This window comes from Rosa rugosa, chromosome 2 (genome assembly GCF_958449725.1).
Source record: "Rosa rugosa chromosome 2, drRosRugo1.1, whole genome shotgun sequence".
In the NCBI taxonomy this organism is placed as follows: Eukaryota; Viridiplantae; Streptophyta; class Magnoliopsida; order Rosales; family Rosaceae; genus Rosa; species Rosa rugosa.
Window position 1 is genome coordinate 50582691 of NC_084821.1, and position 16513 is coordinate 50599203.

The 16513-nt window shown below is 37.3% G+C and overlaps 1 protein-coding gene across 1 annotated transcript; it reads left to right on the forward strand.

Annotated features, from left to right (window-relative positions):
- Positions 1-8101: 8101 nt before the first annotated feature.
- On the forward strand, positions 8102-15916 carry LOC133728025 (uncharacterized). The gene is made up of 12 exons (XM_062155445.1): positions 8102-8397; positions 8788-8852; positions 9414-9512; positions 10146-10278; positions 10735-10794; positions 11733-11792; positions 12298-12420; positions 12755-12826; positions 13352-13489; positions 13611-13766; positions 14284-14388; positions 15177-15916. The coding sequence occupies exons 1-12, from the start codon at positions 8179-8181 to the stop codon at positions 15207-15209; spliced, it is 1263 nt and encodes a 420-aa protein (XP_062011429.1). The 5' UTR covers positions 8102-8178; the 3' UTR covers positions 15210-15916.
- The last annotated feature ends 597 nt before the right edge of the window (positions 15917-16513 follow it).

Sequence of the window (16513 nt, forward strand, 5' to 3'; positions counted from 1 at the left end):
TTGGCTTCTTAAGTTGTCTAGTCTTAGAAAAGAAACAAAAACTACCTGACAAAACTGAAACAATATAGAAAAGAAACTAATTATCACAAAACAAAGTGAGTCAGTAATCCAAAACTTTACACTCGCTAAACAAACTAATTCTTTGTTCAAAATGCATTTCATTTGTAGGAAACTTTAAAACAGAAAACAGCATAATAAAAAAGCTGATTGAACTTGAATCACAGCTGGCAAATAAAATCAGATCAGATAGTTTGTAAAAGGAAGAAGCCAGGTGCATTTTAAAAATCACATACCTAAAGAAGAAGAAGACAACGTACGTTAAAATAATGCCAATGAAGGTGCAAAGGAACAGCGGCTGGAGGATGATGCGTACACCTTTTTGCATAAAATCTAGAAAGCACAAACAAAACAACAATGGGATTTTAAAATTGATCAGTAACTAAACAATAACAACTACAATTAGATGAATATCTTAAATTTATAGTAATAGTAAATTAGATGAATATCTTAAATTTATGATTTTGTGTAATAAGTGAAAAACAACAAACAGAGGACCAGCAGCAGGAGAATGAGGCAGACTTTTTTGCATAGGATCTACAAAAGCCAAACAACAACGAAATGCTGAATTTAATCATAAAACTACCAAATCTAATTTGAACACAAAGTTGCTGTTAGGAGAACCAAAAGCAAAAACAAAACAAAAAAGATCAAAGACTTAAAAGTCAGATTGAAGAGACAGCGAGTCTGATTAGTTAATCATAATTTCACCTGAGTAACTAAGGTGATTTACTTTAATACATCAGTGAGTCACCTTGAAAAAATTACAGGCATGTAATAGGAATTACCGCCTTGAGCCCTGAGATTAACACCAATGACAGTTGGAAGTAGCATAAAGTAAAAAAACCTCACTATCAAATCAGTATATTTCTAATAATACCCGCAGATAATTTCAGCTACCAAGCTCTATTACATGTATAACCATCTAGCCAAGACCCAAAACCCACCAGAAAGAAAGAAAGGAAGAAAAAAAACTCCATTCCAAACCCAATATGTCAACATGAATAAACAAAAAGCAAGACCCTACTATCTATAAATGCCATTAAAGAAAAGAAAAAAAAAAACTGCTGAGGCACTTCTAAATAGTAATTAAGCTATTTCAATCATACCAAATAGTATTCAACTCAATATATCAATCAACGGTGCGATTCATAGAGGATGTTCTTCATTTAATCATTACAGAAAACAAAACTATCAGCCGTTTATTATTCCAAGTCTAAATTGGTATACACATCTCTTTTAACACAAATCACAGAAGATTTTCTATGTGTTTTGTATACATTAAACAGTCTCTGTCCCACAAATCAAAATGTGCTAACAGGGAATCAAACCAAAAAAAGCTAGGCCTCTGAAAAATCAGACATTGTTGATGAAAAAAATTACCAGCAGAGGAATCCTTGTGCTCTATCAAATAGTAATCCAGTGGATCCAATCAAATGGTAGCTAACTGCATCAAAACCATACCAACTGTAATCTTAGATATAAAAACAATAAATAAATAAAATAAAAAATTGAAAAGCAAATTTCTACACCTAGAAATGCTACAGATATACCTTAGATGCTGCAAAAGGTTAAATGGATCCCAACCTGAAGCATAATATAATATTGTAAATGATCATATAAGCAATAAGCAAAAACAGGCATCTGACTATCTTTCAAAGTGAATTGTCTGAGTGCAACCCTAGTATGAAGCTGGAAAGATTTCAAACAAACAACAAAATGATAAACATACCAGTTCTCTGCTTCTTTCTTTCCCAGCTCTCCAATTTCTTATACAGAAATTACCTTACCTTAGAAAAGAAAAGGAGTAAAGAATTAAATCAAAGAAAGTCTAACCATAGAAAAAAACAGTGAAATTGAACGAATACAATGCAAAATAGAATCACTGATGGCACTTTATAGAACCAAACCTACTTACCGGAAATGAGTTGCAAAGCCCTATCTGTGATTCCGATATTTCCCTTGTCTGCGCGCCGAGAATATAAGATGATACATCATCATATATATTATTAATACCCCTCAAGCCTTAATTAGTTCTTTCCCTGTTCCCTAGCTTCCAATTAATCCCTACACTACACTAGACTGTATCTCAGGGCAACATTTTATTCTTGCTAAAGCAGACCATGGAATTTACAAACCCAAACACAAAAAGCTTCAAATAAATTTCTTTTCCATATCATCGGAATTAAATCAAAACCCACCCATAATCGAAAAATGAAATTATGCTTCACTTCACTTAGCCACTAACCAAACAGCCCAACCTTTTGGAGCGTACGATGATACCCAAATGTGGGATTTTGATTTTGTGTTCCAAAATTTGCTTCGGTTTATATACGGACCCGAATATTTCCATGATATTACTTTATTATCCCTGAGATATCCTCAGTGAACGTTTTTTTTTTTTTTTTTTTTTTTTTTCTGTGTCAAGAAAAATAGATGGTCATGAACCATGAACGCCATTTCTGGGAGAAGCATGTAACATGCCTCTGCATTCTGCAACGTACCCGGCGGGCCCAACAAAACCGATTGTCCCCTTATCTTTCAGTTCCACATTTTCAGGGTAAAATTAAGGGAATGTTTGTAAGGTTAGGCCTGCTGCTCAAGTATAAAGTTGAGTTAATCGAAGAAATGTAATTTTTTTTTTTTCAGATTACATAACAGTTAGTCCGTAAGTCAAATTCAGAACTTCTCACATATAAAGGAGAGACTAATGTCACTAAAGTAAATGATATTAGACAAAGAGAGATAGGCAGGCAACTACATAAAGTAATAAATTCGGGATTTGCTGTTCAAGTTTAAAGTTGAGTTAGTTGAAGAAGGAATTTAGTTTTTTGGATTACATATCAACTAATCTATGAGTTGAACTCAAAGTTTTTCACATACAAATGAGAGATTAATGCCACTAAATTAAATGATATTAGATGAAAAAAAAAGTCGGTAATCTAAAACGAAAAGAGAAAATTGTATGATAAATGTGCTTCAGCAAATATGCATGATGCTCCAAAATCGCAAGCGCGACCGAGCGAGTATGGCCGATATAGGGGCATCAACTTTGATTCGACGTTACAACAAAGAAAAAAATAGTTTGGTTTCAATACATGCTAATTCAAGAAACTAATAATGAACACCAACATAACAAATCAATGAAAGCAATAAATTGTCAATGGTCAAGCCGCCACACTTTTTTTTTATGTTTTTTATGAGAAAGCCGCCACACATTGTACGCCTACAAACATAAAAGAAAGCAAGCTAAGATTCAAGATTGAGCTCATGACCAAACCCAGATACTAGTAGTTTATAGTTTTAAACCCAATAGTGTATAACTGTATATAATTAGTTATAACAATACGGACCTAGATGGCTAGAAACGAAAGGAGAAAAAAAAAATGGTTCTTGCATGCTTTTGTAATTAATATATATGTATCATACGCACTATCAGTACTTGTCTACTTCTTCTCGAAGTTGTTTTTGTAACGAGTACGCCGCTCATCGTGCTTTTCTGTAAGGCCTTCTCATGAAGTTCTTTTTCCAACAATTCCAAGTTCCCTTCAGAATATATAAAATGGGGGCGGCTCTTCATTTGTGTGTGTTGTTGTAGTGTTCTCGCATTTATAGAAAGCTAAATAACTATAAATCAAATTAGGAAACATAATAATACGAAGAATAGATAGATCGATAGCTACGAAACCTAACTTAATAAAACTAGTAAATATATCTTCCTCCGAACTGATAATAATCCAAACGACCAAGTTTCAATAAAATTATATTCTTTTCCCGAAGCAAGTTCCTTATATCATAACCAATTATCCACATAATTCCCCTCTTCTTTCTTCAAAGCTGAAATCAAAACTGAGAAATCTAACTAATTAATTAACTTGAAATAATTCATTACACTTGAAACTAGCTAGACAAGTAATTTCAAAATCACCGGATATTATAATTGACAACGAAAATAGAAAAGTATTCGGTAGGGTTCAGAGTTCAGACAGACCTTCGTAAGACGTATACAAGCAGTTACACTGCGCAGCTCAGGAACTACTATTAGGGCGTTGTCAAAGGTATTATGTGATATTTGTAGGAGATAGCTACTAGCTAGCTTCCCTATATCGTTTAGGAAAATAATCATGCAAAATATATCGTACAAATATTAGGAATGTACGTATACTTTTTCTTAAGCTTTTTTTTTGGGTTTTTTTCTATTTACCCTAATTTTAGGAATTTTTTTTCCACTTATCCCATTAAGTTTTTTTAATTTCCCCTTACCCATGAAGACTCTAATAAGGTCTTCCGTAATATCCAATTTTTTTTTTTTTAAGACTATTTTACTCTCACCCTTTTGTTACATAGAGAGAGAGAGAGAGAGAGAGAGAGAGAGAATTGAAGAGAGAGAAGCCATAAGATAGACTTCATCAGAGTCCCGTCACCGGCCGTCGGAATCCGGTCGCTGGATTATAGTCACTGGCCGTCGGAACCCGGTCACCGGTAGCCATCCACCGGATTTCTCTGAAAACCTTGCCTGAGGTCCTTAAAGAGGTCATCGGAGATCTCATAGATAGCGGAAAAAGTTTATTGCCCCTAAATAGACATTTATTGCCCCCCAATAAAGGGGCAATAAACCTCTATTGCCCCCAATAGACCTTTATTAGAGGACAATAGAGGTTTATGAAACCTAGCCGGAAGTCTCCAAAGAAGTTGTTGGAGATCTCATATAGGGCCGGAGAGGTTTATTGGCCCTGCCAAAAGACGTCTATTTTCCCCCAATAGAACTTTCGGTTGCCGGAATGGGAACTAATCTCAATAAAATTAGACAAATAAAACTTTAATTAAGGAAAAAATGAGAAGATTACATCAATTCAAAACATTTAATGCCACCCAATAGACGTCTATTGCCCCCAATAGACCTTTAACAGACATCTATTACCCTCTAATAGCCCTGTATTACGAGATAATAAAAAGTTTTTTTTTTCTTTCCTTTTGTCCACAATTTCCAAAAAAAAAAAAAATTGATTTGGGCACCTACGTCCACTTTTCCCTTCTTTCCGATTGCAGACCCGGGAACTGGGCGGGCCACGACCATGGCACGGCGACAACCTACCCCTGTTCGTCGGGGTTTAGGCCTCTGGGCCTTGGCAGCGGCGCAGTCGACGTCAGAGGTAGAGGGTGGAGTCGAGAAACTTGACGTGGGCGTGAATCTCAAGAAGCAGATCCAGCGAGCTGAGCGACGTCTTTTAGGTGGTAGTGTTCTTGTTGTTCGGAGTGGGTGAGATTGGTGAGAGAGAGAGGGGGCAGTGGGCGGCGAGCTGCACCACAGATCTGCTTTAGAGTCCTCGTCGTCGAATTCAGACCAGGTAAGCTAGACTTGATCGAAACCAAAAATATAAGAGAGAGAGAGAGATCACGTCATTGAGGTCGTTGGCAGTGAGGCTAGTGAGAGTGAGACAAGATGCTAACATATCATCATAATACAAAATTAGAGAGCAGAGGAGGCCGAAGTTCAAACAGGTGTGGCGACTGGAGCTGGGAAGCCGAAGCTTGAGCTTCGACGCCGGAGAGAAGCTCACAACAGTCTGAGCGTGATGGAGAGAGAAAGAGACAATGACATTCTGTAATTTATTAATTGTGTGTAGGATAGAAAGGTAAATTCTAGGCTAAATGGGGTGAGTGAGAATATTATTCTGTTAGTGGGGTGAAAGGGAATGTTGTCTCTTAAAAATGGGTTACGGGTCAAGGCCTTTTTTATTTTTTTTGGTGTAAATCTTTATGATAGTTATTTTGAAAGCCCTATTCTCTTTAGCAGTGCTTGTTCTCGCACTAACAGTAGCGTCGGCGCCTTGTATCGACCTTGTACATGGTTGTTCCAGCCGGCTTCCAAGCCTAAAGCTTTTGGGTCTAATCCTCTTCCTTCCATCTGCCTTTGTTGGTAATGAACAGTCAATGGAATGACTGTCCTCTTAGGTGGGCAACTTTCTACTCAGGTCACGGATATTCGATGGCAGCCTGACTTTCGGATCCCCGAACTTGGTTTTGAGGGGAAGCATGTTGCAACCCGGTTTCGACGCGATGACGATGTCCCAGAATATGGCGGCGGTGATGTTGCAGTCTGGCTGAAGGAGATAGAGTCATGGCAGGGCGGCGACATTGCAACAAGGTGTAGTGCAGCGCTTGCTGTGGTGGCTATGGTGGACGCTAGTCATGGAGATATAACAGAGGATGGAGATATCTCTCTTGGACCACCCAACCTCGTCTATTCTCTGAGATTTTGCCAATGTCAACGAGGTTATTGTGGTGACTAATGGTCGAGTGGTGGTGGTCAGAATTGCCATCTATGTTGAAGGTGCAGTGGTTAACGACGGTGCATTTAGGATTTGTCAATCCTCTTGGGCCTCTAGCTAGGCAGACCGACCTGGTTACACGGTCCTGAGTGTGGAGGACGAGGGCGTAGACGATCATCAGAGTGGGGAGGAGAGAGAGAGAGGGTGTCGGAATGTAGTGGTAAAACTGATACAGTGGTAGTCTTATAATTTATTAATTTTTTTTTTTTTAAAAGGGAACTTTCATTGAATCAGCGATAGAAATCGCTTATGGGGGCATCCCAACGGGGAGCATACAGAGGCCAAAGGTAAGCTGACCCAAGAGCTAAAGAAGAACAAATTGGAAGGAGTACTACACCAACCAGTTGTCCTTTTACAATAAGGCGCTGCTCATGAACACTAATAGAAGAAGTAACAATAAAACTAGAAGAAAAACTAGCAAGAACCGAAAGCAAATCCTCAGACTCCTCAAGATAATTACCAACAATAAAACCATTGTCACGACCTTGAGATTTGTAGATCCAACCGTCAGAACCTGCTACTAGGGCATGCAAAGAAATGACAAACCACCCAAAACTAAACTCGTCCCAACATAAAGAACACTGCTCGCCAAGGCACGCAATTCTGGTACTCACAACGTGATTATATTGGGAATTCTCATAGAATGTAGAATTGAGTCGGCTACCTGATGGTGAAATCAGCACACCCGAACAAGAGAAAGCATCAAAACTGAACAAAATATACAGAAAGCCTCCTGGATCCCAAATCCAGACCCTTAAGGAGATTTGGCCCAACAGGATAGTGGTTTGGACCCCACATCGGCCCAAACACCTAAAAGCCCGGATTGTTTTGGACACCCAGAGTCTGGTTGACCGTCGTCCTTCTCCCAACCCCTGCACCATCTGCACCCATCACCGCCACCAGAAAAAAACTCTTGCAGCCTTCTTCAAGACAGAGCCAAATGGATCCCAGCGGTAACAACCATGTTCTAGTGGATCTGGACACCCAGCCATAACCACCTGTCTTCATAGTCGTGACCACGACAACCTGCAGTTCAGGACCCATCACAACCCAGCGCAGCTCCCACAGCCACCACAGGAGGAGCCAAAGGCCGCCCAAACATCGATGCCGAAGACGGCCACACCTAGGCCGTGGCCAGAAGTCACCCAGCCTAATAATCACCATCAACCATCCCCACAAGGACTCCCCGCGTTTGAGAAATCTCGGCTGAAAACAGGTAGGAGCGGTCGCAGGAGTCGCCGCTGTGCTCGGTCGATGATACAACCGCTAGCTAGAAGGCTTGGAAGGTTCACATCTCTGCCGTCTGTCGTTGGCGGCGCTAGGGTAGCGAGAGCTTTCGCTCTCAAGGGTCTTATAATTTATTAATTGAGTATATAACGAAATGATAATTTAGTTTGTTATTGAAATAAATAGACCGAGAGGAAGCCTGTTTTTCTTGTTGGACTAGTGATGAATGTTTTCCCTATATTAGTTCTTATGGCTCAAGGACCCCAGTATTTTATCTCTTAATAATTGTATAGACCAGCGACGATATCGCTAAAAAAAAAAAAAAAAAAAAGTGGGCCGGAAGGTATTTTTAGTAGTCATATGCCCGAAAGGAATGAGAAGATCGCCACTAGGCCCAATATGTTGAAGCCGAGTGTTTGGGCACAAGTACATCAGTGACTATCCACTCTTTCTCTCTAGTTCAATACATTATCCAACATTCCAACTCTCTCACTCACCTCTGCAAATTAGAAAGCCACTCTCTCTCTCTCTCTCTCTCTCTCGCTCGCTCGCTCTTCCAACAATGTCAAAAGACCGCCTCGTAAAGAGCGTCAAGAAGTTTGCTGATGTCCAATACAAGCTCTTCACAGCTCGCTATGGTCAGCAGCTCATCGACATTTTCGAGTTCCCTGTAAAGCTTGTGCTCTCTCCTTTCACTATCGCCATTGACGTTGCCGGCTCCGCCCAACGTGGCTTCGGCGTGCCCGAGTTGATTTCCAAGCTCTCTTACGCCTCAATATTTGTGAGTTCTTGTAAAGCTCCGAGCTTTATCGTGTGGGGGTTTTGCTTTGTGTGAAAAGTTTGGGAATTTACAGTGGTTTTTCACTTCTGAGTGGAAATGCGTTAATGGGTTTGTGAGTTTGGGATGAGAGAATGGATTTGGTATAGAATTCTGAAAATTTTGCTGCTTTTAGTTTCATGTGGTTCTTTGGGTCTATAGGTTTTTGTCAATGGATATTGGGTTAGTGTGAAATGATGTTGAATTGGTGTCTATATATGTTTATGGGCTAGTTGAAATGTATTTGTAAGTCAGTCAAGTGGGTTTCAATTTGTTTCTGCCTTTGGAAGTTGTCTGATATTGAGTGGTGAAGTCTGTTTCGGTTTTCGTCATGGTTGGAATGGTTGATTTCAGGTAGTAGCTACTCTAGGGACTTATGACATAGCGCTAGAGATGGGAAAGAAGGTGATATGCCAGAGGTACTGTTCAGTGTCTTTCAATTGTCATGGTTATCTTTGTCTTTCATTATGGTCATATTCTCAGCTTGAGATTATGATATCTAACACTGTATAGCCTATTCTTTACTATATGTAAATGTATATCATATGTATATTCATTACATATATTGTAACGATAGAGTGCCAGACTGTTGATCAAACTGCACATTCAGACGATATTAACATGATCAATGCTGTAAAAATAACTATATGGTAAAAAAAAAAAATTAAATAAATAAAAACTATTATAGTATGTGTATATGTATATATATTTTTGTTAGTGCTGCCTTTCTATTTTTTTTTTTCTGTCATTGTACTAGTCACCATCGTGCGATTTATAATTCAGGAGTAATTTGTACACAGCTAGAGAGTTTCGGTGTGAATGTGGAAAACCATGTTTATATTCAAAATCTAGTTCTCCTAATTTGACAAATCAGACTTAAAATGGTCTTAGCAGTGAATATTGTCCTGTGTTTTTAATTGGGGGGCTTTTATAGTTTAGTTGATGGTCCATAATTGCTCAAGTACGGTTTTGAAGTGTAGGAACTGTGAAACCTGCAACGGTTGGCAGGCATTGCGGTGTACCTTGTGCAAAGGATCAGGGAGGGTGCACTACCAAGTGAAAAATTACACATTGAAAAGGTAAGCTTATCTTCAATTTAGTTCCCAAGTCTGAAACCATGGAACTCTATGAGCTATAACATCCTCTCATTTATCAGAAAATTAAAAGATTTTAAAGCTTTAGATTTTCCAGATATTTAGCTTTTTGGCTTTCAAATGTATGCTGAATCTTGAAAAGGTTGGCACTTATTTTTATGGGCATTTCTTAATCTTGTGCAGACAGGGAATATGGCTAATAAACTCTGCCTGTGTGAGAATTTGTTTAGTAATGTATTGTAATAATTGATATCTTAGAATTCTCAGCTGTGCAAGTAGCCTCATTTGGCATAGTAATCACTTTAGGAGTTTAGTTTATAGTGTATTAGTGTATGTGGCGTACCACGTGTACCCCCTTTCCCAGAACTTGTGGAGATAACAGTCAAAAACTGATAATTCTTCCTCCAGTATGTTAAGGCTATATGATTCAACTTCCAACGGTATTTTATGATTTTTTTTAAGTCTCAACTAGCCAAAATATGTGAGGGAAAAATTCTAATTTCTGGTATAATGTTTAAATAGAATGTGTAGCCCCACAAATAAGCAAAAATATCTAGTGTTTTGCTAAAGCTCTGATATTTGCCTAGCATCTTATTTCTCCAATGAATACTCATGCAGTGGGGAGAGGGAAACGGCTGAATGTGTTGCAGATGCTATTGCTGACAGTCGTGCTGAGTTGGTTCATCTTCCATCTGCCATAAATCTTCATACACCATTGCCGTCTAAAGACTGCCTGACCTGTGATGGCACGGTAAAACATTTGCTCCAAGAACAGTTGATTAGTTGCACAAATTTTCCACTGTTTTGAATCGAATTCAGTATTTTTATCCAAACCATTGGGGCTATCATTTCAGAAACTGAGGAGGCTGCACTCCATAATATAGCCTCCTACGTAAAATAGGGTGATGTGATGTGCCACAGTTAACGAATGGTAGCTTGGTACTCTGTGCTTTGACTATTAATGTGTGTTTGCACACGCCAGCATGTGTGACAGAGATAAACACTTCTAACTATTTTACACTCGTGTGATTTAAAAGTGGGTAACCCAACCTTCTATAAAGTTTACAATTCCTTTTTTAGAATTGCTCATTGTGATCTAGGCACAATGCTATATGCTTGTCTCTGTGTAAAATCGTACTTCTCTTCCAGTCTTTCAGCTTCTGAGTGCTGGCTTTAGACATGACATGAGATATTTATTGTGTTACAGGGTGTAATGAGCTGTCCTGAGTGCAAAAACAAATTACAAGTCAGAATCTCTGCAGATGATGTGAGTTGATTTAGGATTTTCAAGTGCATTGTAGTTATATTGTTTTCAAGTCCAGAACAAGGAACAAGATTGATTGGTTACCAATTACTACAGTTGTCTACATTGAATAATTTACTCTTATAATTTACTGTCTGCTGTCTATTTGGAGATTGATTTCATATGTTATACAAGGGCAATGTGTTATTTTCGAGCAAACCTCTTTCAATCTGGTGTAGGGTAAGTCAAGGGTGGCTTTGAGGATGGTTATGGAGGGCATAGAAAGATAGAAAATTTAAGAAATAGAAAAGACAGAGAAGGTTTTGGTTGCCGTAGTTTCAGAGAACTAAAGTAAATAGATAACAAATGGAGGAGAGAACAAGGTAGGAGGAGCCTTGAACAACATCCTGTTTTTGTTCATTCCATCTACAAAGCATGTATAGGCTTCAAATACATCTCAGACAGACTCATTAAATAACTATGGACCCTTGGAGAACTGAAAGACATTAAGACTTCTTAGATTTTTGTTAAAAACGCTAGAGTCAAATAAGTATTCTTAATCAAATTTAACATCAAATCTTGGAAACACTCTACTTTTGCTGACTTGGACTATTAAATTACATCTTTGCTTATTCTTGGGTTTCCAAAAAGGGTACTACTGCATTACATTGATCAATCAAAATTATTATTCTACAGCAATTTCTTTGGCAGCTGATTATATCTAGCCTTCAGTAAAAAATGATGTGTAGTATGCAGGAAGGAGGGCCTGTGCCCCTTTGTGGATGTGTCATTCCATATGTATTTTAAAATTTAAATTAACAAAAATTTGTTTTATGGAAAAAGGAAGTTCAGTTCAAAGCATTTGGGGTAAATTATATATCATGTTCTCTTATTTCATCCATGAATCTTCAGTAATGCTTCCATCCTTATACCCTTGTTTGTTGTTTTCTGTATACTTGCAGATAATGGAGCCTCCCTGGAAAGCCTACAATGTTATGAAGAAGATGGACTACCCTTATGAGGCTAGTATCATATCATCCGCTATTATTTTTAGTGAGAAGTGTTTCTGTTTTGATGTGTATAATTAGTAGCTAGAATATTTACTAGCATAGCAAAGTTTAGTATCCATGAAGGAATTTAGCCGTTGCCTGTGTCATCCTGTCTTCTATTGTTTAAGAGATCCATGTCATCAAGGGTGGTTATAATAGTCTTCAAATACGGTATTACTTTTTTGTTGTTATGGTTGTTAGCTGCTAACAGTCTTAGAAATATCAAGGACATATATGTTTGAAGATCAATGTTTTGTATTCCTCCAGTTACTATTGTTGGCCTTCTTTTCTAGTCTCTATATAATTTTGGTGTGTATATATGTATAAATACTTTGTATATGCTAAGTAAATGAAACTTCTTATAATTTCTGTTTTTATGCATAGAAAGGAATAGAATTAATGTTAGTATGATGCTGCAACGAAAAATCAACTTTGACATCCTGATCTTATCTGATATTCTGTTATTGATCTGTTTCAGCATATAGTTGACAGCATGAAAGATCCCAGCATTGCTGCATTTTGGCTATTTACCTTGCCTCGGGTTGTGGGTGGTTACGACTATGATGATGATGTCAAACAAAAACTTTGGTGGCAATACAAGGTTTTTGATTCATAAATGTTGTATATCTAATAGTTTTTGATACACAACCTAGTATCATGACTATTATCTTGTTTCTTATCATATTGTGATGGGAAAATTCAGTTGCCTTATAAATGATAATTAAAGATACTTACAAAATGTAAGCTTTCCCTTGGTTTGAAGAAGATTATGCCTCTTTTCTTAAAAATAAAATAAAAAGGAAAACCCAATTCTTGTAAGCTTTGCCTTGATAATATCCCGTTTTCCACAGGCATTTGTCATTGTTTCAGTAGTTCATTAAAACAAAATTGTGATATTGCCTTACTCTATTACCTTGTTTCTGCGTCTCGGTTAGGAATCTATGCGGTATGATCAACTTCGTGATGTGGTGGCCAAGCGAAAACCTGGCTGGGAGCACTTGCAGGAAGTAAGAAATTTACTGTATAATGGAACTTTTAGTCGCACATTCTTTTGAATATGAGCTTGATCTTTCTGCATGATTTAAGGTGTACTTACCTTTTTTGGCAGAATTTACTATAGTGACTGAAAATGCGATCCATGGTCCAATTGAAAAATTTGTTGGATAGATATCAAGTTAATATGGCTGACATATAGTTAGTGGAAATTCACGAAGAAAACTTGATATCTTATTGGCCTTGGCCCCATTTTATCAGCTCCTCTTGCCTTTTCTTCTTAATTTTATAAAAGATTTCTCTCTCTAAGCTACAGCTCCAATGTCCTTTATAGATCTCTTTCATAATTTGGTGGTGAGGCAATATCTTATAGCCATCTGGTGTGTACTTTTTGATTTAGTCAAAACTAGATACGTTGATAATTGAATTCATACATTTTAAAAATGCATAGTTTCTGCAGTTTCCTATAAATTTTTATTTCATTTTTTATTCTTTGCTTTTCATTTGAGAAAGTTCCTTGATATATAATTACTTGATAGGCCTTGATCTCCATAGATCCTGCTCGTGCAAGGGATGATCCTGTTATTGTAAAAAATATCCCTTTCTATAAAGCGAAGAAGGCACTTGAAGCAGAAGTCATGAAACTAAATCCTCCAGCAAGGCCACAAAATTGGGGTGTACGTAACCTATCCTATGACTACATATTGGATTTTATTCTTTTATCTGTCAGGCAGAAAGAAGAGGAAGATGCATAACCTAATGTGGATAGTTATGAACTAACTGTTAGAGCATTAACAGGAACTGGACCTTCCATTGGATGCATCTTCCTGGAGCAAGGAGGATCTCAAAGATCCTGGAAAGTTTTATGAAATGACCGTTCTTCTTAATGCTCAGCGAGAAATCGCTGACAAAATTTTGGATGCACAATGGGAGACTAAATGGCGTCAAGAAAAGGTTTGTAACTTTCAGTCTTATGTACTAATGGAAGTTAATGGACTTGCTTTTCCTTTTTCCTCTTCCTTAAGGAGCTCAAGAGATACATAGGAATCGAAGCAAAAATAGTATCCACTGCAAAAATTGGAATGAGGCATGCACTACTATACTGTTTTAGTCATGCAAATGTAGTAACATTATCTTGTATCTCCCAACACTCGCACGAATAATCTGGGTGGGAAATGCAAGTGCCAAGCAATGACCAATGGACTCCTGGCATGAAGAGTTTTTGAGATATATATAAGAAAAAGATTTCGTAATAGATAATGACCTGGAAGTATTGAGAGAATGAAACTACAGGTCAAGAAATCTAGAGGATCAGAATCACACAAACTATGTACATTGCACATGCCTGAACTCATTTTAACAAATACTGCCCTTAATTTCTATGGAAGCTCCGTCTTTTCTCTAGTGATTGTTTATTTGTTAGCTGTTATTCTTCAGTAAAATGACCTTATATATTCATTTTGATGGTCAGTTGAATGAGATGTTGGCGGAGAAGGTACGGCCATACATGCAGAAGATCGACAGTGGGACCCTCTCTCAGCCTATTATACTACCACCACAAGAACAGAATCAGAAGGTTTTATCACTTTTTCTTATCATTCTTATATTAACTCTTGGCAAGCATTAACTTATTCTGAATATACATTGCAAAAATGCTTATATAGAGAACTCTATTACTGTAAAAAAAACTAAGAAAGAATCCTATTACTAGGTATCTTTGAAAACACACACACACACAACATCATAATATATTGTTTATTATTACTTATAGTAATAGAGAATGTGTAGATTATATCTATTTATCAATTCTTACGACGTTCAACTTCTTGCTCATTTAGTTATGGCTCGGCTCATCATCTTTAAGCTATTGCTCCACTATGACCCTGCCTCCTAATGTTAATCATTTTAGGGATTGATTGCTTCTTTTAAATTTCTTTTCTCATTCCACTTCCCTAAGTAATCTCTCTTGGACTTTGGACTTTACTACTAGGGTGAATTTGACTTGACATGTAACATTGAAAGTGTAAACTATGTTTAAGAAAGTCTTGTACGTCGAATCATGTTATGTGAAGAACCTCCTTTCATTGTATTCCAGTGCTCCCTTTTGGAATTCTCTATGTCTGAACGTCCAACTGAGCGCTCTATTCTAGAAAATTCCTTTGGTCAAATATTCTAGAATTTAATGGTTGGCATCTTTTCAAATACTGATGGTTAGCTTTTGTATACTTGGTTCATGAATGCTCAACCTAAGACCCACATTTTAACGCATGAAAATAGTATACAAATTTCATACTTAATTACTCGCCTTATGGAAATATGAATATGTACTTATCCAGCACTGCTAACTTTCCCTTTTTCTTGCAGAGGAGCCGACAACGGAGATGGTGGTTCTTTTAATGATCTTCCAGCTATTTTTGTGACTGAAAAACGTGGATCGGCTCTTCTTGCTGTTATTACGTATAATTTGGTTGAACTACATTTTTCCTGCTTGTGTGTATTGTTTAGTTCATTTCCCTCCATACAGCTCTTCTTAATCTGTTCCAATTTTGAGGCTAGTGGGACATTGATTGATGTAAATGAGAAGCAAATAACTATCTTGTCAAAGTGACGGTGCGTCTCAGAATTTGTAAGAAAGAAAATCTTCGAATAGTTCAAATTCAAATATGGAAGTCCAGTCCAATGCCTTAATGCCTTATCAACATGGCACAACACTATTGGATCCCAAACTTTCTTTTGAAACAGAAAGGATCACATAGTCAATCAAGTGAAATGCCTCGGAGGTTCAGCAATCACAAGGGTTGAGACTCAAAGAGCATAGCAGGTGTGTGTACACATGCCATGTGTATTAGGTCTATTGGCCTTTCGAAAGCTTTCTCGGTCGAACTTCAGAATGTCAGAGACTTCCCACGAGATTGTTTATTTGATGAATATCATTGTCTTGTTGAATAGGGGTTTCCTTGAGGAATATGCAACTGGAAACATATCAGGAACTTTCCTTACATTATCAAGGTGTTCAGAATAATTTTTGGATTTACGCACAGCTCATAAAATTGATTTGACATTTTATCGAAAATGCCATGTTGCATGTTGAAGAAGAAAATCAATTTGATCATCACTTGGTATATAATTTATATTAAAGTTTGTGATCACTGTCAGATGAACACAATTGCAAAAAATATAATATAACATTTAATATAATATCAGCACAGAAAATATAAGCACAATTACTTGGGTTGCAAATTCAGGATAGAGATTCTAGACAAATTGCATTCCTCAATCAAAATGTGATACAGATGAGCCATATATGTTTGCATTTAATTGTATATAGGTTACAACAAAACTACTTAGGTTTTAGAAACGTTTGTCCAAGTTACTCTCTCTCTCTCTCTCGCGTAGATGGAGGAAGAGTTATTGGTTGGAATCGATCTCTATAGACTTGGCCTACCCGTCTATGGTTTCTAATTAGAAAAGCATTTAATTAAAGCATATATGTACCACGTGTATATTCATAATTTGGGTAGTTCTTGCCGACATAGAGCAAATGAATCACACCCTAGCACGGTCTACTCTTCGAAAACGAAAGCTTTAACGTACTACTCTTCGAAAACGAAAGCCAGGCTAGTTAGAATCACTAGCCTGTTCCATTATAATGAAATCCTAGTTAGACTGTTAGGATAATGTTTCTATCCGTTATCCAGTTA

Excerpts from the sequence above, each read along its gene's own strand:
- LOC133728025 (XM_062155445.1), top strand. The coding sequence starts at position 8,179 with ATGTCAAAAGACCGCCTCGTAAAGAGCGTCAAGAAGTTTGCTGATGTC. Across the intron at positions 8,853-9,413 it reads AAGAAGGTGATATGCCAGAG|GAACTGTGAAACCTGCAACG; the intron begins GTACTGTTCAGT and ends TTTGAAGTGTAG. Across the intron at positions 13,490-13,610 it reads CAAGGCCACAAAATTGGGGT|GAACTGGACCTTCCATTGGA; the intron begins GTACGTAACCTA and ends GAGCATTAACAG.